General features: G+C 36.4%; 1 protein-coding gene across 1 annotated transcript in view; it reads right to left on the reverse strand.

Annotated features, from left to right (window-relative positions):
• The window catches only part of TPD52 (tumor protein D52), a 326,322-nt gene that overhangs the window by 129,018 nt on the left and 169,971 nt on the right, over nt 1-27,333 (reverse strand). Inside the window, exon 2 of the mRNA XM_069100164.1 lies at nt 24,194-24,375. Within this exon, the coding sequence (XP_068956265.1) occupies nt 24,194-24,375 (182 nt within the window). The remainder of the gene's footprint in view (nt 1-24,193; nt 24,376-27,333) is intronic.

Raw genomic sequence — 27,333 nt, forward strand, 5'->3', positions numbered from 1 at the left:
AGGAAGGAAGGAAGGAAGGAAGGAAGGAAGGAAGGAAGGAAGGAAGGAAGGAAGGAAGGAAGGAAGAGTTCCTGACATTAGGGGAACTAACATATTATTGAAGAATGAAAAAAATGTACAAAGATAAATAGAAAGAATATATATATATATATAATATATATGCATGTACATAAACACATGTGGGGGGGGGAGAGGGAATATTAATAACTGAAGGACTCAGAAAAGGTTTCTAGATGCTACAAGTGATTCATAGGTGGTACTTGAGCTGAACCTTGAAGGAAGTTAGGGATTTCAAGAGGGAGAGCACTCTAGGCATGGAGGACAGCACGTACACACAGGTAGAAGGTATAAGATGCAGTGCTGCATATAAAGAATGCCAAGTAGACTATTTTGGGTGGGATGTGTGGGTGGGTGAGTAGGATTAATGGGAAATCAGACTCCAAAAATAAGTTGAAGCTTGACCGAAAAGTTTTCTATATTAAGAAAGGAGTTTGTATTTTATCCTCAAGGCAATAAGGAGCCATTGAAGCATCTTGAGAAGGCGAGTAACAAAGTCAGGCCTGTGGACATGTTGATATTAGGAATATCATTTTATAAGCCATTTGGAGGATAAAATGAAAAAGAGACCAATGATACTATTATTAAAGTAGTCTAGGTGAGAGGTGATAAAGGGTTTGACCTATGGTGGTAAGACTGTAAATGGACAGAAGTGGATGGGTACAAGAAATGTTATAGATAAAAATAAAAATCAAAAAGACTTGGATATGGGTGGTGAGAAACACTGATGAATTGAGGATGGCTGCTGGAAGGAAGGTGGTACCACTTGTGAAGCTAGGAAAATAAGGGTGTTTCTCAAGTTAAGATCATGAGTTCTATTTGTACACAACACTTAAGAACATTGATCCTGATCCCTCAGACAGGAGGCCTGGAGGGTGGAGCACTAAACTCCAAAGCTTTCCTTTCTAAATGGTTGGAATTTGGAATTTCTAAGCCAACTCTCCACTTTCAATCTGGAGCTCTGCTTGGTTTCAACTCCATGGAACGTGATACCCCTCAATGGGCACTTCCTCCTCCCCCACCTTGGTTCCCTTCTCTCCCCTTTCTAGCTTCCTTTTGTGTGCTGTCTTCCCCCCATTAGATTGTCAGCTCCTTGAGGGCAGGGGCTGTCTTTCTTTTTCTTATTTGTCTCCAGTGCTTAACACAGTGCCTGGCACATAGCAAGCAGTTAATAAATGTTTATTGTACTATACTACATTGTATTGGTCCCCACCTTCCCTTCTTTCTAGCAACAAAGTTCTCCTAAGGTCAACCAGGGCTCTATAAAAAAAAGGGGGGGCGGGATAGTTACTCCTAGGCACTTGTTAATTTTGTAAGAGAAAACTAGGATAATCACAAATTGATTTTTAAGTTGGAGAAGAAAGGGGAATAGACCCATGAAGGCAGAGTGATTCAGAATCCCATGCCTCCATCATCTCTATGTTGCATGTATTTACAAATCAGGAGTTATTACCAGCCTGACTATAAAACAGGAGATGAGTGTAGGAATTCTCTTGTTTACTTCACTCCAAGAAGGAATAACAGTTAAAAGAGTTAAAAACTATTCAAGCCATATTTGAAAGCGAAAGCACCATGTGATTTCTATATTTAGAGTTCAAGAAGTTTTATTAAAAACTTATTATAATAATCTCAATAAACAATCAAACCAAATTTGTTTCCAAGTAAAAGGTAAGTCAAACTATTTACATTGACACAGAATATAAATTTTAATAAGATATATTTGCTCTCTCTTTCTGAATTCATCTGTGTACTTATAAATATTTGCTGCCTCTACTATGCAGAATCTATTATAATATGATAACCTATTAAAGAAACTGGAAGTCTTGTACATGAGTCACAAACAACTAAAGATATATGGTCCAATATAATTGACCTAGAAGGTATATCGGTAAAAACTAAAATTTATTAGTCAAATTCAGCTGTTATGATATAGAAATAATCATGAAATGAAGACACAAGAGAGAACTAAGGTGAAAATTCAACTAATAGAACCTCGGGGAACAAATTTTCTTTTTAATTAAATAAGTTAAGTACTATGTTAATATTTAAGTTGGGAGGTAACTGAGTGAGGATATTCTTTAACATAAGCACAATGCATAGTCATTTTTAGATAAAATCACGATATGCTAATACTTTAGAGAATAGGGCAGAAAGACTTCAGGCTATCAGAAGAAAGAAACTTAGAAATCATGGATGCTGGGGGTGGGCAGGAGTAGTCTTAGAGAAGAAAGGGAGTGTTAGACAAAAAACAAAGGAACAGGTGGCAGAAAAAGAAGAAACGGGGCAGGGAAGTGGTGATGAGATAGGGCAGGGGGAAAGAGAGAAGAAAGCAGGAAGAACAATACCAAAATTATAGGATTTTGGATAGGAATGAAGTGTTTCTCATAAGGGTTAGAAAGATTTTTAGTCAGATGTGCCAGTCTGATAAAAAGACTCTTAATCTGAGAATTAGGAAATGAGCTAAGAGACTGAGGAGAATATAAAATTGCCCAGACAAAAGTTATAAACTGGAATACTATGGAAGATAACAGAATTCCAGAGGAATTCCCAGACACTTAAATATTGAGGGACCTAGAGATATTTGCCTGAAGAAGTGAAGATTTAGGGGAAACAAAAAGGCAATCTTTCCATGAATATTTGAAGGGTATTATAAATGGACTAGAGTTTTTCTATATGGCTCTAGGGGAATAAATGAGGGTCAATTAAATGAGGGTCAAATAAAGAGATAAGTTATTGTTCAAGATATGTTTTTTAATCATTCAGCTAAAGTATACCTAAAATGAAATGGGCTGCCTTGTAAAGTAATAAGTCATTAGAAATTTTGTTAGAAATTCTCAAGCAGAAGTTGAATGACCACTTATTGCAGATGCTACAGACAGAAGTCATGATAGGAGCTAGATTGATAGTCTCTTCCAGCTTCTTCTGAGGAAAATAGGGCAAAAGAAAGAGGTGGAATGAAAAACAAAAGAAAAAAAAAGATGAGGAAAGAGCAAAAGCAGAGAAGTAGAAAAAAAATTCTGTATAGCACTGAGCTATATGATGTGTTAGCAGTCATTTTCTGATCTCTTAGAATGAATTTCTATAACTTTTCTGTGAATTTATATTACTTCATATTACTTTTATACTATTTCTAATTAATAAAGTTTTTGATGAAAAAATGTGTTGCTGGAAAACATTCACTTCCTTAATAATGCATTACTGCACAGTAAGTTTATATAGGCTACCGGGGAGGCATAGAATACTGTCAATATGACAGGAAAAATTTATCTGAAAAAAGTGAAATCAAGACCTTATTCTGCTACTAACTTATGAAGAGACTATGCAAGAGAAGAAATACAACTGAAGTTTTATTTTGAAATAGCTATTTTTTTCTTTTAGTCAATTATGAGAAAAATATTATCCTAGCTTCCATGGAAACCAAACAAGACTTTAAATATTCCTATTCCTAGATGTCCCCTACTAGATCCCTGCCTTGTTGTTTGTGGTGGAGGGGCTTGTGTAGCTCAGCTATGCTATGCAGGGTTACCCAAGACAGACAGGTGATAGTGAAGAGTTCTGACAAAAGATGATCCACTAGAGAAGGAAATGGCAAACCATTCCAGTATCTTTGCCAAGAAAATCCCATAGACAGTATTAAAATGCTAACAGATATGAAAGATGAGCCCCTCGGGTCAGAAGGTATCCAACATGTGAGATGGTGGAGGAAGGAAGGGCCTGGTATGCTATGGTCCATGGGGTCATTTAGAGTCAGACTGAACTGAACAACAACAATCCCAATTTGTGGTACAAAGCCACACCAACTTAATGTGATTGCTTTTTACCTGCTTCTAAACTACATTAATTATTAAGTTAAGAAAAATTGCATGGAAAGACTACAGATGATCTTTTCAACTGTTTGAACAAGATGAGTCTGAGTATCTGTTAATTTCAAAAAAGAAAGCAAATATATGTATATAAAATTAAGTAACATTACATTTAGCCTTGTTTACTATCCTTCCATCAGCTCTTCCTCTCCACTCCCAAAAATGTGAACTGAAATGTCAAGAGGGATCAAAGAAAAAAAAAATCTCACAAAGCATGAGTTGAATGAGATATTACAAGATACATTAACATTTATTAAAGAAGAGCAAAAAGTTTCTATGAATTTCTCCTTTTCTCTAAGACTACTGTTAAGGGTATTCTGTTAATTCGGGTTGAGATGTTCTTGTAGGCCACTGAATAGTTAACAAAATGTCTTACTGTATCCTTACTGACTATCCTTTCTATGCTAAAGCACTTAGCCTTGCTATGGAAACACTGGCCAACAGAGTGTGGTGACTCCCACAATCTTGAGACATCAAGATTCCATATGGGTGCCCCTAGGTGACCAGGAAGCCATGTCAATTCAGCCAGAGACTTTAGAGAAAAAGTCTACCCCATGACAGGGGTGAGGAGGTAGAATATGTGTGTGTTGGAGCGGGGCTGGGGAGGGGGAAGGGTGTGAGGGGTGTTCTAGTAGATATTGGTCCTATCAGAAATACTACAAAAATAACTGAAATGGAAATATGGCAAAAGGTCTTTTACAAAGAAGTGTCCAATTTTACAATCAAAACAACCACAAAAAAACATAGTTATTCAAAGGCAAATAGCTGGTGCAGAAGATAGTATCAGATTTTTAACTCAAGAAGCTCTGAGTTCAAATCCTGCCTCACATACTTATTAGATGTGTTATCCTGGGTAAGTAATTTATCCTCCCTTGGATTCAGTTTCCTCATTTGTAAAATGGCAATAATAATAGTATCTACCTCATAGATGTTGTTAGGATCAAATGAGATAACTGATATAAACAATCTGGAAGCCTCAAAGTAATATATAAATGCTAGTTATTATTTTATAGACTAGACAATCAAATTGTATGGTTCAAGCTATAAACCAATCATCTTCTCTAAGTCTCTGCCTTGCTCTGTAATGTTAGCCAAGTTAGATTAGTGTGCTTCTGAGATATCAGTTAAAAATGAATGACAGAAGCAAAATACAGTGAAGCCTATTAAGACAGACACCAGGGTTTTGATTAAAAAGACAGTCAAGTTAAGCCCATAATCAATTCATCTCAGAACAAAGATTCTCATTCTTGCAAACAGCATCCCTATCTTCTGCAATGTCTCTGCCCAATTACTGTGGGATTCTATTCTGCATAGGACTCACAATTCTATCCAGTTAGATCTATAAAATATAGGCAAGATCAGGAAAAAAAATATGGATTTAGAAATACAATAGACTTTAGACCTAGTCCAATCCTTTTTCCCAATTTATAGATGAGGCAACTTAGGTCTAGAGAGGAGATAAAGTGCATTATAAAAAGACACAGCCAATAAGGGGCAAAGCAGCAATTCAAACCTATGTCCCTAACTTGTCAATTTAAGGGTTTTTCCCACTACACCAGGCTTCACCACTGTCACCACCAAATAGGAACATTTGCCCATCTCTTTGGACACCCCTAAAACAATCAGCAGAACATTCTGGTGCTTGCCATGTTGCCATAAAAATAAAATAGGTCAATCAGTCAGTAAACACCCAAACCAAAACCAATAATGACTTACCTCAGTGGGTATAACCAACCTTTACTTTAGGGCATCAGAAACTCTAAGTTCAGGGACAAAAGACATAGATTTACTCTATTGGCAGGCATGCTCTGATATAATGACATAGATACTACTTGTCAGTAAACCCTTCATTAGACATTTTGTACCACAATGGTCTACATTTTTAGAACTGACAAGTTACTCTTCGACCACCTAAACACTGCATGGTTATTATATGAATACCCATCCTCTAAAGATTTCAGTACCAAATGTTTGTCTGTTAGACCAAAAATTCTTTTAAAAAACAAACATAAAACTGTTTAGAGAAACAGGGCTCCAGCAACGCTGGCAGTGCAATCCTTGTGCAACTGAACCACAGAAAAATAACTCCTTAATTTGTGGTAAAAAAAACAACCACTGGAAAAATGACCTTTACTGGGTGGCAAGAAACTGTTAGAATTACAAAGTAACCATGCAAATAATACACTATGCCTATAGAAGATAAAATGTTATAATTTCCAAAATATACACTGCTATAAATGTGATGATGGTCATTTGCTGAAATGCACTGATTAACTTTGCATTAGCATGGCCACTACTATAGAGACTGTTTTTAAAAAGGAAAGCTACAGCTCTCTGACAGCAGACTTGGTGGCACCACATGTATTGTTTGAGCTAAGAAGTGAGAGTGAATTGCACTGTGTAATAGCTTTGTGAAAAAAGGGAATTCATGCCACTTCCCTGAATTTAGCTTCCTTTAATATAAACAATGAGCCTTCCTTTAAGAAGCTGGAACGATGACATAGGAGGGGAGGGCAGCAAGAGCAATCCTACTAAACAAGCATGTCTGGGATTCAGGCAAAATGTTAACCCTGAGGGTGACTAGTAGGCCAGAAAGCAAATGTGATAATTGTTATAGCCAGCTCAATTTCACTAGGAATTATAATAACTGAATCAAAAGATCGTTAAATAGACCATCTAGCTCTAGTCTAATATTTTTTGCCTCTCCTCCCTCATATAATAGATGAAGAGGTAGCATGGTAGAATAAATTTTGAGTGAGAAGACTTGATTTGAACCCCAGCTTCAAAGCATGACCACAGGCAAATCACCCAACCTCACCTTGATTGGAGTTCTTAACATAACACAAAAACAACAAAAAAACCCAATACCTTAAGCTTATCAAAAAAGAAAATTTCAAGCCACTGAAGAAGATTAAAAAAAATGTATTTACTGTTTGATTCTTAAAGCTCAAAGATTCTAATGAGAATACAACCAATTAAATAAATAAAACATGGAATTGAGAAAAGACATGTTCATAAAGGTAAATGTATTTTACAAATTTGGCGGAATAATACCTGGTTGACAGACTGGCAGTCTGTGAATTGGCTAATTCTGCTACTTTTTTTTACCAGTTCTAGTAAATAATTTGGCAGAATGAAAACTGAAAGGTGCTCACTAAAATGCAGTTTTTAGGTAATTGTGGATTATTAATACTGTTATTTTCCTATTGCTGTAGATAAAGGATAGGTGGAATAAAAAGATAAGGGATTCCAGAAGATGGTTAAACTTCCACTTTATCAAATAAAAACTTGCTAAAAGATTTGGGAAATTTTGGAAAAATAAGGTATTTGCGTACAATTTTGTTAACAAATCTTTTAGAACTCCATTTTCAATTTATTTAATACAGTATTAAAATGAACATGCTTTTTCTTAAATTTGTAAAAGTTAGAAGACAGTAAGTACTGCTTACTTCATGTCATTTTTGGAAACTAACTAACATTTGGCATATATGAAATGGCTTCTTCCTTTCCCTCATGCTCCTAAAATAAAATCTGCAAAAATGTTATATTCAAGAATTGTGTCAATCTGCCCCCTCAGAAAATGAGTGCAATAGATAGCTATCCAATTAGCAAATGAGTTTGGAACAAAGCTCATTTAGTTTGAGTTAAATACAATAACTGGAACGAAAAGAGATGAAAGCTAGTTACTTAATGTATTATACTTTTTTCCCATTAAAGAAAATTAGAAAATGTTATAAAAAAATGGTGCGCAACCAACATATCTTAATAGTTATTATTAATAAAAATGGGTGTCATTACTGTCTTGTCACTGTTGCTTTTTTATTCTGAATATAAGGAAGAAAACAAGATCCATTCCTTCAAAACCAGGCCTGCAAAAGTCATGTCGTGATTTTGTGAACAATCTTACCATTAAAAATAAAACACTCTAGGGAGAAAACCACATTAAAAGAGATTTTCAAAGTGACTAAAATGTTGTCAACATGAGATTGTAATTCCAGGATGACTGGAACTTCCTTTTTTTATTGTCTTATTAATTTTTATTTATTTACTTTTATTTTACAACATTCAGTTCCACAAGTTTCTGAGTTCCAAATTTTCTCCCCCTCTCTCACCTCCCCCCCCCCCGCCCTCCCCCCTGCCTTCCACCTCCCATGGCAGCATGCAATCCAATATAGATTCTACATAAACCTTCACATTAAACATTAGTCAAGTTGTAAAAAAGAATTATAACCAATGGAATGAACAATGAGGAAGAAGAAACAAAACAAAACAAAACAAAATGAAATGAAAAAGAGAGAGAGCAAGTAGTTTGCTTCAATCTGCATTCAGACTCCTTAATTCTTTCTCTGGATGTGGATAGCCTTTTCCATCATGAGTCCTTTGGAGTTGTCTTATAACCTTGTATTGTTGAGAAGAGCCTGATGACTACAACTTCTTAATCTCGGATTCTTAAAAAGATTTGGCCAATTCTTGGGTTTGGTTTAACTTTTTCCCCCCTTAAAGCTGAGTTGGTTGCTATTTTCCTCACTGAGTCCAACACAGATATCCTCCATATCTATCCAAGAGGCACTTTGTTCTTTTATAACACCCACCCAAAGAAGACAGGATGTGACCCATATTAATAAAGTATAATTCAAGGTGGTGGAGGCACAGAAGGGACCCTGGAAAAGTGCTTCAGGAAATTTTGAGGAAAAAGAGAATTCTTTCATCTAACCTTAAATATTTAGGCTTATCATACATTACTGCCATTCATGCATTCTTTGGTTTGGCCAAACTGGCCTTCTAGCTGTTTCTTGTGCTTGATGCTCTGTATCCTTTCTTCATACCTCTGTATAAGATTTCCCTCCATCCTCTCTTAACTTTTCTGGAATCCCTAGCTTCCTTCAAAACTTGGTACAAGATCCACTTTCATCATAAGGCCTTTCTGATCTCTCCCTCATATAAACAGCTTGTATTTAGTTTTGAATAGTTTGGATATACTTCTAAGTGTACGTATTATCTCCTTTGATAAAAAGCAAGCTTATTGAGGGCAGGGTCAATTTCATTTTTATTTTTGTATCCTCAGGCCTAGAACAGTACCCTCAAAGAGCAGTTACTTAATACATACTTATTAACTGACAGAGCTGGAAGGTTCTGAAATCTCTCAAAGATTCAAATGGATATGTGATCTTGTTCATTTGGATACTTCTCTAAGGATGTAAAATGAAAAATTATTCTTGCCTGCACGCTCATATCATGAGACTCTTATCCATGTCCTCCCATAAATTCACCATAGGCATTCTAACTAACAAGCTGCTTTTTCATTTTATCACACAGAGTAATCTTGAATCCCAGTCATTCAACCCAGTCATTTATTAAGGAATTCATAGGTATAAACCACTGTGATAAGAATCTTTAAATTATCTCACCAAAAATGCTTATATAACTGCATCATTATTGTTACTAGTTGTGCTTATAATACAAGTAGTACTACTGCTGACTGAAAATGATGTCTGGAGAATTTCCTAATATCCCTGAGAAGATATGTGAGGATTTATGAGATATGTGAGGTTAAATGAGTTGCTTATGGAGAAGCAAAAAGTAAAGTAAAATATAATTGCTTTAAATCAAGAAATAAGTTTCTTGTCATCTATCAAACCTAAAATCTTTATTCTGCCTATTTAAAAAAGGGTGTTAATGTATTATGAGGGTACATAAGGCACATCAAATCAAAGGGGCAGAAAATAGGGAGAACACTTTATTTTTTCTTTGAAATACTTCATATGCCAAATGTGATGGATGAGACAAAATTTTTTGATTCATATTGAGCAAAGAATTTGGAAACCACATTACAAAAATTACTGCTACTCTTAGAAAGTTTCTAGAGAGAGACTTCAAATCTAACTATGAACCTAGGGATTATTCCAGTTGCTTCCTATTCCTCAAATCCACCCATCTCAAAATAAAAACACAATTATGAATGGGCTTGGAGGGAAAGATTTCTGTTTATGGACTATGTTTAGAGATTTTTTAAAAAGAGTTTACCCTTTTGTCTTACTGGTAACTTTCAAAACATTTAGATATTTATCTTTTTAGCCCAAAATAGAATTCAGAATATGTAAATAAGGGTGTTAAAGCAAGTTTAACTTAAACAAAAGTGCTAAGTCTTGTGCAGCACATAAATCTACAGCAATACATGCTTAGGCCAAGTACTTTCAAATTACTCATTCCACCCTGAATCAAATGCATATGTTTCCATAATATATGATTACAAACAGTTCATAACCCTCCTTTTAAAAAACATTCTGTGTAAGATGGAAAATGCTTTCAAGGAAATTCATCAAGGAAAGATCCATTTGCTTAATAAATTCAAAAATGACACAGGCAACAGCACAAAACCCACACGAACAGTATAATATGCTCAATCAGTTCTAATTAAGTATTTAATTATACTCATCTAATATCTAATTTGCATTTTAAAAAGGAACACTATGAAGTAGTCTATTTTAAGTCCAAAATTGGGGATATGAATTAAATTTTTTTAAAAAATGAAATATAGTATAAATAGAAAAGCTTTCTTGATTTTGTAGTTGGCTATGAACAAAGCAGTCTAGTTTCATTGTCTCAAGTAAGTTAAACTTCATGAAATACAATAGCATTTAAATTAGCTGGTTTTATTTCTATAAACTAAGACAGCAGGCCACTTAGGAATCAACACTTGTCACCCCAAAAGACAGCCAAGAATTTTATATTAAGGGACAAAAAGAAGTTTCCTTCCCTATACAGCTCCACACTATAGCACCTAATAACAAAATACCTTAAGTTAGGGATTTTTTAAAGGCAGGTCTATAGATATATTGTGAACTTGGATGGGAGAAAAAAATAATTTTTATTTTCACTAACCTATAATTGAAATTTCACATTTCCTTCAATTATTTAAAAAAATTATTCTGAGAAAGAGTTCACAGGCTTCACAAAGCTGCCAAAGGAGTCCATGACACACAAAAAATTAAGACCCCATACCCTAAGCTAACAGTTTTCCTAGAAGGCCAAACAAATGAAAAGAAAGGACATACTAAACTCCTTTTTTGAGCCACCCAGAATTTCTGCTAAGGACTCCTGCCGAGGACTGCCAGGCACGGGAACTGTGGGGAGCCAGAGCGGCTGGGAGCATGCTTCCTGGACGCTGAGCAGTTGCCTTGAGTGGGGAGAGGAGGACTTTTGTTTGAGGTAGTTCTATTTTGAAGGCTTGAGAATGTGGGTATTTACTACATTTACTACATGTGCCAACTTCATAACTACTGTGATGGCTTTGACTTTCTGGTTTGGGGACTCAGTTTTCTGGTATTTGAATAAATGTTCTAACTTTATTCTTATAGAGAGACTGGTATATTTTGTGATTATAGTTACCGTAGGCATTGTGAATATTGCATTGTTGATACACCTGGCTATTCCTAAGTCTGGCTATGAGATGGATTTGAAGTGACTCTTATCTGAATTCAAACAGAGTTAAGGATGTTTTATCCTGTCATATATGGCTCCTTTTATGACAAATTTCTCTAATTAAAGCAAGTAGTCAGTAAAAGATAGTAAAAATACAATGCAGGTATATGAAATTCTGTTGTTCTCAACCTGAATGTGTAGTCATTCCATATCCCAAACAACTGGGTAAATCAATACATGGGCTTGTCATCTGCCTGCCTGCATAGTCAAGAGCAAGGTTAAATCCCTGGAATAGAACATTTTTTCTGAATGACATGGGGACAACTAGACAAAGGGAAAAGAAGCCTATAAAACAAAGGTACAAACAAAATCATTATACCATATACTAAAGCTGGGATACATCTGAGCTACTAAAGTGTATGTTAGATCTGAGCTATTCATCCTAAAATTATATTCCTTTCTATAGCCTAAATAGTTTAGTAAAAAGGTACTTGGGCTAGTCAACTGCCTGTTACTAGATATATCTGTCTTTCTCCTTATATCTTGGACTTTGCATATTGAACTTGTCTGTCAGATTGGTGTCTCTCAGATTATAGGCCAGTTCACCCACAGTTAGCAGCAAGCAGTGGATACCTATTATCCCCTGAATGTGATCTATGCTTGGTTTCAGTCAACTTCCTCCTCAGGACCCACTGAGACAGACACAGCTCTACTCCCCCTTTTCAGCCTGAATACACTATGGAAGCTGACACGTCTGTCCCTTCTCCCAAATGAATTTGGGTCCCAACTTTTTGATGGGGGAATGATGGAATCCTAATGAAGCTGCCCCCAGCCCCGATATTCAAACCTCCATTTGGCCAAGCAGCCTCTCTCCCCTGTCTGCCCCTTTTCCCAGAATCTCCTTCCACTCAACCCATTCACACTCGGATGATTCCTTCATTAAACCAAAAAAAGAAGTGGGAAGGGAGTGGGTCAAGCATCTCCATCAAATCACTCATTTGGGAGCCAGAAAAATGAGCTTACTCCTGAGAGACAGGTACTTCATTCTCCAATATTCTGTTGAGTACTGTCACAAGGTGCTAGTTGTACTTATGAAAATTCTGAATGAACTCCTTCCCTAGTTTGGCCTTCCGATTGGGCTGGGCTCTGATACTAGGCCAGCTTTTGTGCCTACTGACCACAGAACTCAGGCTAAGTGGAGTGGACAAACTGGACCCTGAAGGAGTTCCTTGCCAAATTAGTCCTAGAAACAAAGGAAAACTGGGTCATATTTCTTCCCCTGTCCCTAATCAGGTGCACGCCCAACCAAATTGGGCTTTTCTCCCTTTGAAATTATGGATGGACCACCTCCATCCATACTCCCAGTGATTAGAGAAGAGTTATGAGCTGAGGCTACTAATTCTTCCTTAATTAAGTTCCTACAGGGATTTCAAGAAACACAAGGGAGGGTCCTGAAATTGGTTCGAGATGCCTTGCCTATACCTACATCAGATCCTGTCAGTCAAAGTGAACTCTATTGCTGCCTGACTCCACCACTCTCAAGTGAAATTAGCTGCCCCTGATGAATGGAAGGTGGACCTAGGACCAGATTTTCCCCTTGTTTCCTCATAATATTGTTGTGCCCTTTCTCTATGTCAAACCCTTATGCTCCTAAGGGTAAAAACACCTGGATTCTCCCAGGCATCCAGTTTTACTGCTTCTTGGCCTAGCCCCCACTATAGGCCTTTTTGTTTTCCCACCTCTCAATCCTACATTCAAGCTTCCCCTTGTAAGTGAACCCAGGTATCAGCCCCTGCATGAATCGCTTTCTGCCTGCTATGACAATGCCTCCATCACCCCACTACCAGACACCAATTGTGAGTCAAGGGTTTGACTCTCAACAAAAAGAAGTGGGGATTGAGTAACCCCGCATTTTGTGAACATCCCCCATTTCTTCCCATCATAGGAGAGCTGCCTAGGAGACCTGCCCAAACCCAACAAAGCCTGCCTAGGCAGCAAACCTGCCAAGTAAACCTGCCAAAACCTGCTATAGGTTTGAAGCCCATAGCCCCACCCCCCTTTCTGTTCAGTTCTCAAAATAGATTTGGGAACTTTCCAGTTGGGCAACAAACTGACAGCTGGGCAACAACTGTTAGGCAATGAACTGATTACTACCTTTTGGCTTCTGTGTTCCCCCCCCCCCACTTGTGTAGCAACTGACAAAGTTATAGTTTACCCCTGGTAACAACTATGTTGTGATTTTTATCTATATAAACCCCGAGATGTATATGGTTGGGGCTTGCTGATTTGGATACATGACCACTAGCAGTCCCTGGGTTAATTATGTTCCACAATTAAAACTTCATTTAAAATGATTAATGGTCTCACTCGCTGTCATTCACATTACAACAGTTGCAAGGGGAAACCTACCATAAGAGGACTGGTTTGAAGAACTAGGAATACCTTAATTCTCAAGTATTTGAACTTATTTTTTCCAGACTGAACTTATTTTATTTGGCTCTATGGGACAGAACTAGGAAGGAGCAATTGGTAGAAGTTCAAATAAGGCAGATTTCTGACCTACATTAAGAGATATGTTCTAACAGTAAGAGCTATCCAAAAGTAGTATGTACTGCTCTTAAAGGTAAAAGGTTCCCCCCTCCTTGGAAGTCTTCAAGTAAACTATTCTTGTTCAGATATTAATCAAATTGAATAGCTGACCAGTCCTTTCAACTTTGAGATGTTAACATTTATTATTACTTAACAGTTTTATTTGTTGACACAACTGCTTGTTTCATCTCCTTAACTAGGTTTTAAAAATTAATCCATAAATATTTATTAAGCACCTACCATGGAGCTGGCATTGTACCAGGTGCTGGGGAATATAAGAAAGATGAAACAACCTCTACTCACAATTAGCTTACATTCTCATGGGACTAAATCACAGAATCACAGATCTGTAATACATTTAGTCCATATAGCATTTGTATAAAAATCCCTTCTACAACAATCCAAATAAGTCATTAAGCTTTCCCTTGAATACCTCCAGAAAAGAGGATCACATTACCTCAAGGGGCAGATCCACGGCTGGGTAGCTCTACTGGTTAGGAAATTTTTTCTTATATCAAGCCTAAATCTACTGTTCTATTAACTTCCATCCACTGTTCCTAGTTGTGTGTGTCCAGAGACAAGCAGAAAAAGTTTAATCCCCCTTCCACAGGACAGACTCTCAGATACTTAGAGACAACTCTCCTATCCCTTCCTCTGGTTAACACTCCCTCCCCACCCCACCAATTTCTAGAACAGAAGTGAAGAACCTGCAGCCCCAGGCCACATCTCTAGGTCTTCAAGTGTAGTTCTTTGACTAAAACCAAACTTCACAAAACAAATCTCTTTAATAAAATGATTTGTTCTATAAAATCTGGGACTCATTTAAAAGGATCTAGAAAGCCACTAGTGGCCTGGAGGTTGCAGGTTCCCCATCCTTGTACCTAAAACACTTAATAGTCTTAAGGCCCCTGATGTTTTTCGTTCCCTTTGAATCTTTTTTGCAGTCCCAAGACTTGTGCACACACAACAGGTATTCAATACATATTTACTAGAGTAACAAAAGCATTAAAAAATTAAAAACAAAACAAACAAAAAAAGGTAAACAGGAAGTCTTCCGGAGAAGTAAAAATTTAGATGATTAACAGATTTTTAGAATTCTAGCAGGTTCTAAGATTTTTACCTATAGGGGAATAAAAATCTATACAAATCTCTTCTTTTGACAGTTTTAAATTTGCAATATCTTAAAATCTACAGCTTCGAACAACTGAACAAGCAGTATTCTTATTTTGCCTGTTCATCTTCACAGGGAATTAATTTCAATGCTTTCCTGCAATTAGTTAAATGCTACCATTTATTAACAAACTGCTACTATGGAAGTTTCAAGATGCACTTTTGACCTTCAAAGTCCTGAGAAGGCAGAACATAAAATGACTACAGCCATAAATTTAGTTTGGCTATGGAATTTATTGGCTTTATTATGAATATAACATGGAAAGCAATGCAAAATTAAATAAAAATCAGTCAATGGAAAATTTCTATGCCTTTTTTTCAGGTAGAAAATAAGTTCTATTCTAGTGTAATATTTAAATTATTTGATACCTATGAATTAAAATCTTTTGTCATGTAAGTTTTTAAAAAAATTATCTCACTTCACTTACAGATTTATTACAATAAAAGCCTTCTGTCTCTCCTTTCTATATATGAAAATATAAATGTATACATATATAGATATGTAATATATCTGTATATAAATATTTATATATTATAGATTCCCTCTACTATATATCTATATAAATATGTATATATAACTCACTATTTTAAAGGTTCCATTTAAAAGTAGATCTATCTTTAAAAAAAAATAAGCTGTGTATTGAAGCAAAATGAAGTACTTAATTTTCCCTTCTTTCTCAATTATTTTGAAAATGTTGGTTTCTTTAAACATTCAATATATGTTCCACTTTTCATTTGACCCTATATACCATAGCCTGAATTAGAAACAAAGACTGGGAAATTAGCTTGTTTATTCCACCTCAGTGTCAAATAAATGTACAGATGATATTCACTGCACGTGTTAACTGCTTTAGAGCTGCCAATCATGCTTGTTTTGATACTCATAGTACTTAAGAGCTGTCAATCATGTCTGTTGTGATGAGGATACTGGTACATAAATAATATGTTTGAAAGCAAAATGTTTATTAAAATATCAATAAATGAACCTTAGTTTTAAAATTGTATATCTTTTTACTGACATTTTTGCATCCTGCACAAAAAAAAAACAAAAAATTTATATGAAAATAACTACTGAAATTTTTTTTAAATTTTGGATTGTTTGTAGTATATTAAAAGCAACCCATTGGTAGTTTTTTTAAACCCAAACTTATGAAAAATGGTTTAATTATAAGGTTTTTATGTTCTAGTAAAAATAGACGTTTTCACTAAGAGAACAGCATTGATGATCAGACCATCCATCACTAATCAGGGCAGCATCATGTTAGAAAAGGAGAAACAAAAAGTGAAACGTTGAGCTTATTTTGATTTTTAATATGTCATCAACCAAAAGATACTACTTATTATATCAATACAACTCCCAAAACAGGATTATGTAATCACCTGTATTATTACTGCACTGGTTTATTCTAAAATAACTTTCAGTAAATCAGAGGCTTACATCTAAACTGTTTATGTAATTCAGGAGAATATTCTGAACAAATCAACACATTCAAAACACTAAAATTTATTTTTTATTAACATTATTAATAGCAATAACTAATAAACTGTCAACAAAGCACAGTCAACCTCAGTAACATATAACTTATCTGGAAATCAGTTCTATTACGACAAGAGATACCTCTAATAGATGTTTCAAGAAACAAGCCTCAAAAAGGGGAGGATAGGAAGGGGAGAGAAAACCATAATTTACAAAGTTTACAAAAATGGGTGTTAGATTGAGAATTTCAAGGACCTTGTTAGTCATCTAGCTTAATTCTCTCACTGTACAGATGTCAGAGTCCAGAGAGGTTAAGCAGTTTACCTAAGATGACACAGGTAATACTGAGTCAGGATGTGACTCGAGTCCTTTTACTCTCAAATTTATCACTAGTTCCAGTGTATCACATTTAGAAATTCATCTTCTTTACTCGTAGGTTTTTCTATCTAGAGCTAGAAGAGACCTCAAAGAACATCTAACCCAACATCCTCATTCCTATAAAAGCTAAATGACTTGCTGAAGGTCACCCAGCTGAGTAAGTAGCACAGTCAGGAGATTCAAGCCCCAGGTCTCTGACTCTAAATACAGCACACTTTCCAATGTTCCAAATGTTTCAAATGTTCCATACTTCCATTCAGGGGCTACTACTTATTATTATTTTAGACACAATTCTATTATTTTTGACACAACTAGTCCTCTAGTTTCTATAACAGATTAGAAAAGGAAAAAGAAGAAACAAGCTTTAGCAGACAGTGACTATATTCAGGAAGGACAAATGAGAAGAAGAGAAGTTCAAAAAAAGATGAAATAGAAGCATAAGTAAAAAGTCATTCCCATTTGGTTTCGCCTAAAATGGGACATATAACACTGACTAGTGAGATAACCCTTGAATCCATGATTGTATTACAACACAATATAATGATTTTTTGTTCATAATGATAACTAAAAGCATAAATCTGGGGAAAAGAATGATAAATAGGAAATAAAAAGTTAAATTATTTTCAGAATAAGTCATATGATGCCTAAAAATATCAATTCAATTCAATATACATTTGTTAAGTACATCCCCCTACTATGTACAGACTTCCATGCTACCTCTTACAGGAGATAAAGTATGATCTCTCTGCCCTCATGGAGCTGACAGAATAGTAACAGGGATAAGACACAATCACAGTTAACTATAATTAGCAATACATGACAAGTGTATTAAAAAGACATAAAAAAAATGTCATGTAAAGCCCAATGGTCAATTATCGACTCTAGTAACTAGGAGAGGTTATATACATGATATAAATAGGTAAGACTTCATGAAGGAGAAAGTACTGTGAGAAATGATTACTGATTAATAACTAATTACTGTATTAGGACCAAAGTTTTTTCCCCTTTTTACTTCCTCATCCAGAAATCAACCAGTGTGGGAAATCTCAGGCAGAGATTTATCCAGGCCAAGCTCTAATCAGACAGTAAAAGAAACTTTTAAGTTTGGGCTCACGGGTACATTCTGGTTCACTGTGTTTGCTTAGACAAGTATGGGGAAGTGTTGATTCTCCCTTCCATCAGACAGGTGATGTGGAAATTGATAAGTCTCTTTGATCAAGATTTAGTTGATCCAAGTCACATGCCCCCAAATCCTCATTGTAATATAGCCCAGTTTCTCACTGTAACATTCACTATCTCATTAATTGTTAACCATTCAGAGTTGATTGCCACCTCTCAGGGACACCTCTTCTTTGAAGGGCAGATAAGCTGTAAACTCACCCCTATAAGGGGTATTTGGTCTAAGAGAGACTGCCCAATAACCATCCTTTTATTAATAAATGTGCTGGTCTTATTAATAAAACGATTAAATTATCCAGAAACTATGTCTCTTAGAATTTTTTAAATTGTCACAGTGCTTCAGTTAGTTTTGCAAAAATGCAGCATTATATTACATTATATATTTTATTATATATTATATATAATGTAACGTAACGTCACATAACATAACATAATATAAATTATATATATGAAAGGGCTGGTGGGGTATGCACAACATGTGCTTGATTGAAGCGGCCCTGGAAGTGCACCTGGGGGAATTTCACGTCAAGATGAAGAGGCCTCTCCTTGGGTACTAAGTAATTATGGAATTATAGTTTACTAGTGACCTAAGGGGTGGAGGGCTTTGTATATGATACTTAGTAATTGACTGCTGAAAATTATTCAACAGTCAATTACTAAGTATCATATACAAGACTTTGCCCCAAGAGTGGAAGGACTTGAGATACTGTTACTGATAAGTGACTGATTGAGTTAACTTAGTTGCCCCATGAGGGGAAGACTGACTATTGTACTGTGAGACTATGCTGTGAATATTATATTGTGATTTTCTGTGATAAGCTGTAATATTGTGAATGCTGTACCTTGATTTTCTGTGAAAGTTTTACTTTGATTTGTTATGGAATAAATACTGTGCAATCAGAACCTTAAAAGCTGTTCACAGTAGCATTCCTCTGGAAAGCCGCTTGTGCATGGCATTACAACATATTATATATATATGTTATAAATCATACATGAGTTCCTGGAAGACCAAAATTAGAATTATAACATTTTAAAATATAAGAATTAGAGAAATGAAGTTAGATATATTCTACCAGGCTGGAAACATTTCTCTCCCTTTGTGAGAGGAGAGCTCCTCTAGGGTCTAGGCGTTCAGGAATTCTTTTCTGATTGGCCAGAATCATCTCTTTCTATCAATCACAGGGCAAAGGGATTTCCTTGGTATCTCTGGATAAAAAAGTCATCCTAAATGGCATCACATATAAGCACTAAGCATATGCCTTAGGTATCAAAGAAAATATATGTGTTTATATATATATTTTCATAGTAGCAAAACTAGAAACTAAGGGGGTGCCCACCTATTGGGGAATGACAAAACAAATTGTGATATATGATCAATGCCATCACAAATTATGATTCCATTTGAGCAAAGATGACGCACAGAGTTGTTTTCATGTTGTTTCTCCCATTACACTGGGAACTCCTCAAGAGCAGAGATCATCTTTTGCCTTTCCTTCTATCTCCACTGCTTCGCACACTACTTGGCACAGAGTACATGTTTAATAAATGCTTACTAACTGTTCAGAAGTTTCTGCTCCTATATCAAAACCAAATTTGCCTCTGCTAACTTTACCCACTGTTTCTATATCTACCCTCTAAGCCATCTGTCATTGTATCTTCCTCTCTCACCAATGAGAATCTACACTCAGAAGACTATTCTCATATTCTTTTAATATCTTTGGGTTCCCAGTGTACCACTTAGACTGTCCATTTATTTCAATTTCTGATTCACTCCTCATTTTCAGGTCACAAATATATTTGATAATGTCCTTTATATCACTTCTTGCATATAAATTTTGCATGATGTAGTCTACTTATGTTAAGTAATATTTTTTCACTGCCTTTGGGGCTGTTCATTTAATTTTTCTGCAATAGCAGAGTTTTAAAGTCTGCATCAAAAGATCACTGACATTAAAGTAATGGGCTTTTATAGTGGTATGCAGTTGAGAATGAATGAAAGTGGCTTGCAATTTCCCAGAAGAAAATCAGTACAACCTATTTTTCCTGCTCAACTCAGAGCCCAGTATTTCTTTCACAAAGCAGCAAAAAATAGTGAAGAGAAAAATGAATCTATTTTTTCTTCTACTTTACAAAATAATGTTCCTTTTAATATTAAAATATAGTACCCAATACGCCATATGATGAAACTGAAATGGCAGTTAAGATGAAATAGGGAAGAATGGCTGACCTGATCAAAGCACAGAGAACCAACTCCATTTTAAAGACACAATTTTGGAATCATTTGGGGATTGATTTTGAAGCTACTCAATAAGGAAAGATATGAAATGACAAGAAAATTATCATCTTAACATCTGTTATTAAAATACTACTTTAAGGATTATAAACCAGTTTATACTTTACTTATATATTATCTCAATTGATTTTTGAAAACAATCCTGGCGGGGGAGGGGGGGCAGAGTCAAATGGTGGAGTAGAAGCAGGTCCTCCGCAGCTCCAGCTTCCACCTTCCCCAATTCATGTAAAAGGGGACTCTGAACAAACCATGGAGTTAGAGAACCCACAAAATGACACAGAGAAGTTAACCTCCTGCTGAGGACAGCCCCACAGGCCAGCAGTGCTCTGGGAGCCAAGCCCAGCTCCACCCCAAGGTTTTAGCCTCAGGGCGGGCCTGACCAGCCGCTGCGGGAGGGACTCCAGATCACCAGCACCTGTGGCCATTTCCAGAATTATCAACACATAGATGCTAAGGACAAAGTGAGAGGTCAGTGCACTGTGGACTGTGGGACCCAGTAGTTGGCAGTGCTTCGGCTTTTGCCCCTAGGGCAAGAGGCCACTGAGGCGCCATGGCTGTGCAGCCACCCCCACATGCTGGCTTCAGCTCCTGGCCTGCAGAGTGTAGGGGGACCAAGAGACCAGTCTGAGGGGTAATCGCTCTTGCTTTAACCTGCTTGGATCTGGATTGCGGTCTAGGATGGAGGTCCTGGGGTATGTGTCCACCTTGCCACAATATGGGAGGCTTCAGCAAGGGCACCTGAGAAACCCCCAGCGTTTGGGACGAAAGCTCCCCTATCTGGTGACAGAGTCCTACTGTGGCAAAAAGCCCAAAAGTCAAGTAACTCAGTGACAACATGACCAGGCAAAGGAAACAAAGCACAAAGAAGAACCCAACATTAGACTTCTATTTTGGGGACAAAAAGGAGCAAAGCATGGAACAGGAGGAAGATTATGAAGTCAGAACTCCTGCACCAAAAGCTTCAAAGGAAAATATGATCTGGTTACAGCCCATAGAGGACCTTAAGAAGCAGATAAGAGAAGTGGAGGAAAAACTGGGAAGAGAAACAAGAACAATGCAATAAAATTACAAAATGAGAGTCAACAGCCAAACTGAGGAAAATAATTTGACTGACTTAAAAAATAGACTAACTCAAATGGCAAAAGAGGCTCAAAAAGGCAATGAGGAGAAGAATGCCTTAAAAAGCCAAATTTGCCAGATGGAAAAAGAATCTCAAAAGCTCACTGAGGAGAATCATTCCTTCAGAATTAGACTGAAGCAAATAGAAGCTAATGACTTTATGAGAAATCAAGATGCTGTTAAACAGATCCAAATAAATGAAAGAATAGAAGGCAATGTGAAATATCTCATGGGAAAAAACACTGACCTGGAAAATAGATCCAGGAGAGATAATTTTAAAATTATTGGACTACCTGAAAGCCATGATCAAAGAAAGAACCTAGAAATCATCCTCCAAGAAATCCTCAAGGTGGTGCAGCTAGGTGGCACAGTGAATAAAGCGCCAGCCCCAGACTCAGGAGAACCCGAGTTTGATTCCAGCCTCAGACACTTAACACCCACACACACACAAAAAACTAGCCGTGTAACCTTGGGCAAGTTACTTAACCCCAATTGCCCTCCAAAAGGCAAAAAAAAAAAAAAGAAATCCTCAACGAAAACTGCCCTGATGTTTTAGAACCTGAGGGCAAAATAGAGGTTGAAAAAAATCCACCGATCACCTCCTGAAAAAGATCCCCAAAAGAAAACTCCTAGGAATATTATAGCCAGGTTCCCGAAATTCCCAGATCAAGGAGAGAATATTACAAGCAGCTAGGAAGAAACAATTTGAATATTGTGGAAACACAATCAGGATAACTCAGGATCTGGCAGCTTCTACAATGTGGGATCGAAGGGCTTGGGATATGATATTCTGGAGGTCAAAGGAGCTGGGATTAAAACCAAGAGTCACCTACCCAGCAAAACTGAGTATCATATTTCAGGGGAAAATATGGTCATTCAGTGGAATAGAGGACTTTCAAGCATTCTTGCTGAAAAAATCAGAGTTGAACAGAAAATCTGACATTCAGATACAAGAAGCAACAGAAGCATGAGAAGGTAAACAGGGAAAAGAAATCATAAGGAACTTATCAAAGTTGAACTATTAACATTCCTACACGGAAAAACAATAATTGTAACTTATGAAACTTTTCTCAGTAATTGAAGGGAATAGAAATTATATATATATACATATATGTATACATATATGTCTCTATATGAGGGTATATGGGCATATGAATACATATATGGATGTGTGTATATATGTTTACAGGTATACATAGAGGGCACAGGACTAATTTAATAGGAAGGGATGATACTTAAAAGGTGAAATTAAGAGGTGAAAGAGGAATATAATGAGAGGAGATGGGGAGAGACAGAATGGGGTAAACTATCTCATACAGAAGAGGTAAGGGAAAATGGTTATAATGGAGGGGAAGAATAGGAAGGCAAAAGGGAATGGGTCAAACTTATTCTCATTGAATTTGGCTAGGGTAAGGAATGAAATACACACTAAACATGGCATCTCACCCTGCAGGAGAGTAGGGGGGGAAGAGGATGAGAGGGGGAATGATGGAAGGGAGGGCAGGCTGGAGGGGAGGGAATTTGGAAGCACCCACTTTTGAAAAGGGACAAGATCAAAGTAGAGAATAGAACAAGTGGGAGGTGGGATAGGAGGGAGGGAAATATAGTCAGTCTTTTACAATATATCTACCATGTTAATGTTTTGCATTAGCTACACATGTACAACCTATACTGAACTGCTTATCTTCCCAGTAAGGGTGGGTGACAAGGAAGGAAGGGAATGAATCTGGAATTCAAAGTTTTAAAATCAAATGTTTAATATATATATATATGTATGTATATTATTATTAATACTATTTTACATGTAATTGGGAAATAATATATACAGGCACTGGGACATAGAGATCCACCATACCCTACTGGAAAAGTTGGAAGGGGTATGAGAGAAAATATGGGAGAGAACAGATTGGAGGAGGGGATATCCTGTGTAAATCAGAAGTTAATAAAGCATTTCAAAAATAAATGACTTGTTCCAGCTAGTAATAAAAAAACAAACAAACAACATTCCTAGGTAGGAACCACAGGTATCATTATCTCCATTTGATAGATGGGGAAACTGAGCCTCAGAGAGCTTAAATGGGATAAAAAACTATAGTATATGAATGCAATGGAATATCATTACATCAGAAGAAATAAGGATTATGAAGAATTCAGAGCAAGTTGGAAAGATTTGTAAGAATGAAAATATGAATTCTTGAGGGCAAAGACCCTTCATTTCTGTCTTTGTATTTACAATGCCACGGACATACTAGGCCCTTAATAAATGATTGCTGAAATGAAGAAAACTAAACTGATGTTGAATGAAGTAAGCTGAAAGTAAGCAGAATATGTATGAAAATAATGTAAAGGAAAACAACAATACCACACATACAAACTCAGCTGAAGGTACTAGCTGATCTCGACTGTGCAGAATTGATGAGGCCTCTTCTCATGAAACAGACAAGGATTAAAGGAGAAAAAAGAGCCTATTATGTCAACCATGATCAGTGTATTGGTTGGTTTTCTTTAACTAGACTTTTTTATTAGAAGAAAAGATTCTACTGCAGTGGAGTATTGGGAAGGACTAAAAATCTTTTTAAAAAAGCATCAGTAAAACATTTTTTTAAACACCATTATTTAACCATACTTAATCATGTCACTACTTACTCTCCATCTGATTCTGGTCTTTTGCATACACAATGAAACTTGCCACCAAAATCTATATAAAGGTCATTTTCCACAACATGGAAGATTTCTCCAAAGACGATTTTATCTTTGGCAGGTCCCATCTGAATTAGAGGAGAATGTCTCAGCAGAGATGCAAAGGATTTCACATTCTTTGGAGAGTCCTATATAAGGAAAGAAAAAAAAATACATTATATATATATGTATATATATTTATACCTCTCTCTAAATATATATATGAACACAATTCAAATAGATCAGTGCAATAACTTCATTAAATAAATCAGAGTTCATAATAAAACTCAAAGTATCGCCAAAGTGACAGAACCAAGTAAGTTAATTTGATACATATTTCTATATTTTGTGGCAGGCAAATCAAAGAAAATACCTTAAAGCCTGATTCTTAAAAGTGAAAATTTACACTTTATACTCAAAGCTTAGATTGTGTCTGAAGACCAACCAAGGTTATGGTGCTCTAAATTCATGAAGAAATAAGTGTTATCTCCATGCATGATACCATATTAGGAATGCAAACAAAAATATACCTGACACTTTGATTATTAAAGTGTATATATGAATAGTTATACTTGAGAAGATTAAAAGCAACTAAACAGTCATATACTAATCTATTAACTAGGCAAAGAGCCAAAATTAATCAGTGGCTCCAATTTCAAAAAACATTTATTAAACACCAACTACATGAAACAAACTACTGTAGGCATTGGGCATACAAAGATAAAAATGAAAAATTCTCTCCTGAAAATGCTTATATTCTACAAAAGGGAAGCAATATGTACAAAAGTAATCAACTACAAAGTATAAACAAGTTCAAAGTAATTTCAAGAGGGAGATGTGCCAATAATTAGAACAATCAGGAAAGGTCTCACATAGAGAGTGGGTGGTACATGTCCTGAGGTTCAAACCAGGGATGATATAAGATGGAGATGGAGACAGAGTGTGTTCCAAACACTGAGAAGCACTCCTGCAAAGGCACAGAAGTGGGAAAGGAAATGTTATACACAGGGAACAGTAAGCAGGTCAGGGGCATGGCAAAGGAGAATGAAGCAAGGGGAGAAAGGAAAAAGAAGAGGGAGGTATGTAGGACTTAGATTGACTTCACCTAAAGCCCAGATGATAATACCCAGTCACCACCAACTGCAGCCCAAAGAACAAGTTAGTTACCCACCCATCTTTGGACACACCTCTGCTCAGTGACAGTATTCAAACATGAGACATGCAGTGACAATCAAAATATTCCAGAGGTCTGCCAAGGGCAGAATACATTGGAACATTAGGGCTTGCACACCAAGCCTCTATTAATGAAGCCAAGGGTCACATTATTTTTTTCTACTTAATTGTAATCTTGACTTATTTTGAGCTTGCAGTCCACTAAAACCTTTAGATCTTTTTTTATATAAACTGTTGCTTAGCCATGCCTCCCTCAGTCTTAAACTTAAATGCTTTTATTTTAACCTAAGTCTAACAGTCAATAGCTAATAACTAAAACTGGGGCAGCTAGGTGGCACAGCGAATAGAACACCAGGCCTGGAGACAGGAAGACCTGAGTTCAAATACGACCTCAAATACTCACTAGTTGTGTGATCCTAGGTAAATCACTTAACCCTGGTTACCTCAGTTCCTCATTTGTAAAATGAGCTAGAAGAGAAAATGGCAAACCACTATAGTATCTTTGCCAATAAAACCCCAAAAGAGTCAGACATGGGGGCGGCCAGGTGGCTCAGTGAGTAACAGCACCGTAGTCCAGGTCGGTAACAGTGTCGTTGTAACAGTGTCGGGATGACCTGGGATCAAATCCAGGCTCAGATACTTAGCACCACATCCAGAAATAACTGGCCATGTAACCCTGAGCAAGTTACTTAACCCCAATTACTTAAAAAAAAAAAGTCAGACATGAATGAAAAATACTGAACAACAAAATAAATGCTTGGTGAATTATATTATATTCCTCAGCATTTCCTTGATTTACATGGTCAAGTAACACTGTAAAAAAAATTCATTCATTTGTTCATTTATTGAATATTATTTTATTAAGAACCTACTACATTTCAAACAGAGGTAGCTAGGTGGTTCAGCAGATAGAGTGCTCAGCCTAGAGTCAGTCAGGAAGATGAGTTCAAATCTGGCCTCTGATACTTAAATCACTTAACTTTTGTTTGCCTTTAATAGACTGAGAAAGGAAATGGCAAACTACTCCAGCATCTCTGCCAAGAAAATTCTTAATGGGGTCACTAAGAGTTGGACAAAACCAAAAACAACAGTATTTCAAACACTATGTTAAGTACCAAAGATACTGAGACAAAAAAAGGAAACAGGCCCTGTCCTCAAGGAATTTATATTCTATTATTGGAAAGAACATTTATCTATATAAATAAATATAAAACACACACACACAGCACAACTTTATGGGGTCCAGGGCACATTAGCACTGAGAGAATTAGGGAAAGTTCCACTGTACAAGATGGCCCTTCAGCTAAGTTTTTAAAGATGCTAGGAGATTAGAGGTAAAATGGCAACATAAAACAATGTAAAGGAGCCCAATTCTCCTACATATACTCTAACAAAGATCTAAAAGGACAATTTAAATGGTGATCAATATATCCAAGGAAAAACTATTATAAGTATCTTCAGGCAACCCGGGATGGCGCAAAAAGTCAACTGGAAGCCTGTGGGCAACTGGAGAGGAATCCTGTCAGAGAAGTAAGTCATTATGAGTATAGGTAAACGGATTGGAAATCTGAACAATGAAACTCCAAAGACAACTAAAGCCTGTAGTTCTCTTAAGTGCCTACTATATGCTAGGCACTGTGCTATGGATATGTGGGTGAGAGAGAGCAAGGGGTCACAGATAACACCTAGATTGTGAGCCTAGGGGACTAGAAAGTTCTAGGGAAGTTTGGAAGAGGGAAGGATTTTGGGGAGAAAGATAGTGAATTAGACTGACTAAGGAAAAGATGTTTTTGGTTTTGAGGAAAAATAAGGAGGTGAGAATGTGGTAGCAAAGAGGGGAAGACTAAAAGAGCACTGGCAAAGTGGTTTAACTATAGGAGCAAGATCCCAGATGAGGTAGGAAAAATGGGATATTTTCTTCTGTGTGTTTTGAG

Source organism: Petaurus breviceps, unplaced genomic scaffold (assembly GCF_028583685.1).
Source record: "Petaurus breviceps papuanus isolate PSGF00001 unplaced genomic scaffold, PetGlider_PUasm1.0 38, whole genome shotgun sequence".
NCBI classification, from domain to species: Eukaryota; Metazoa; Chordata; class Mammalia; order Diprotodontia; family Petauridae; genus Petaurus; species Petaurus breviceps.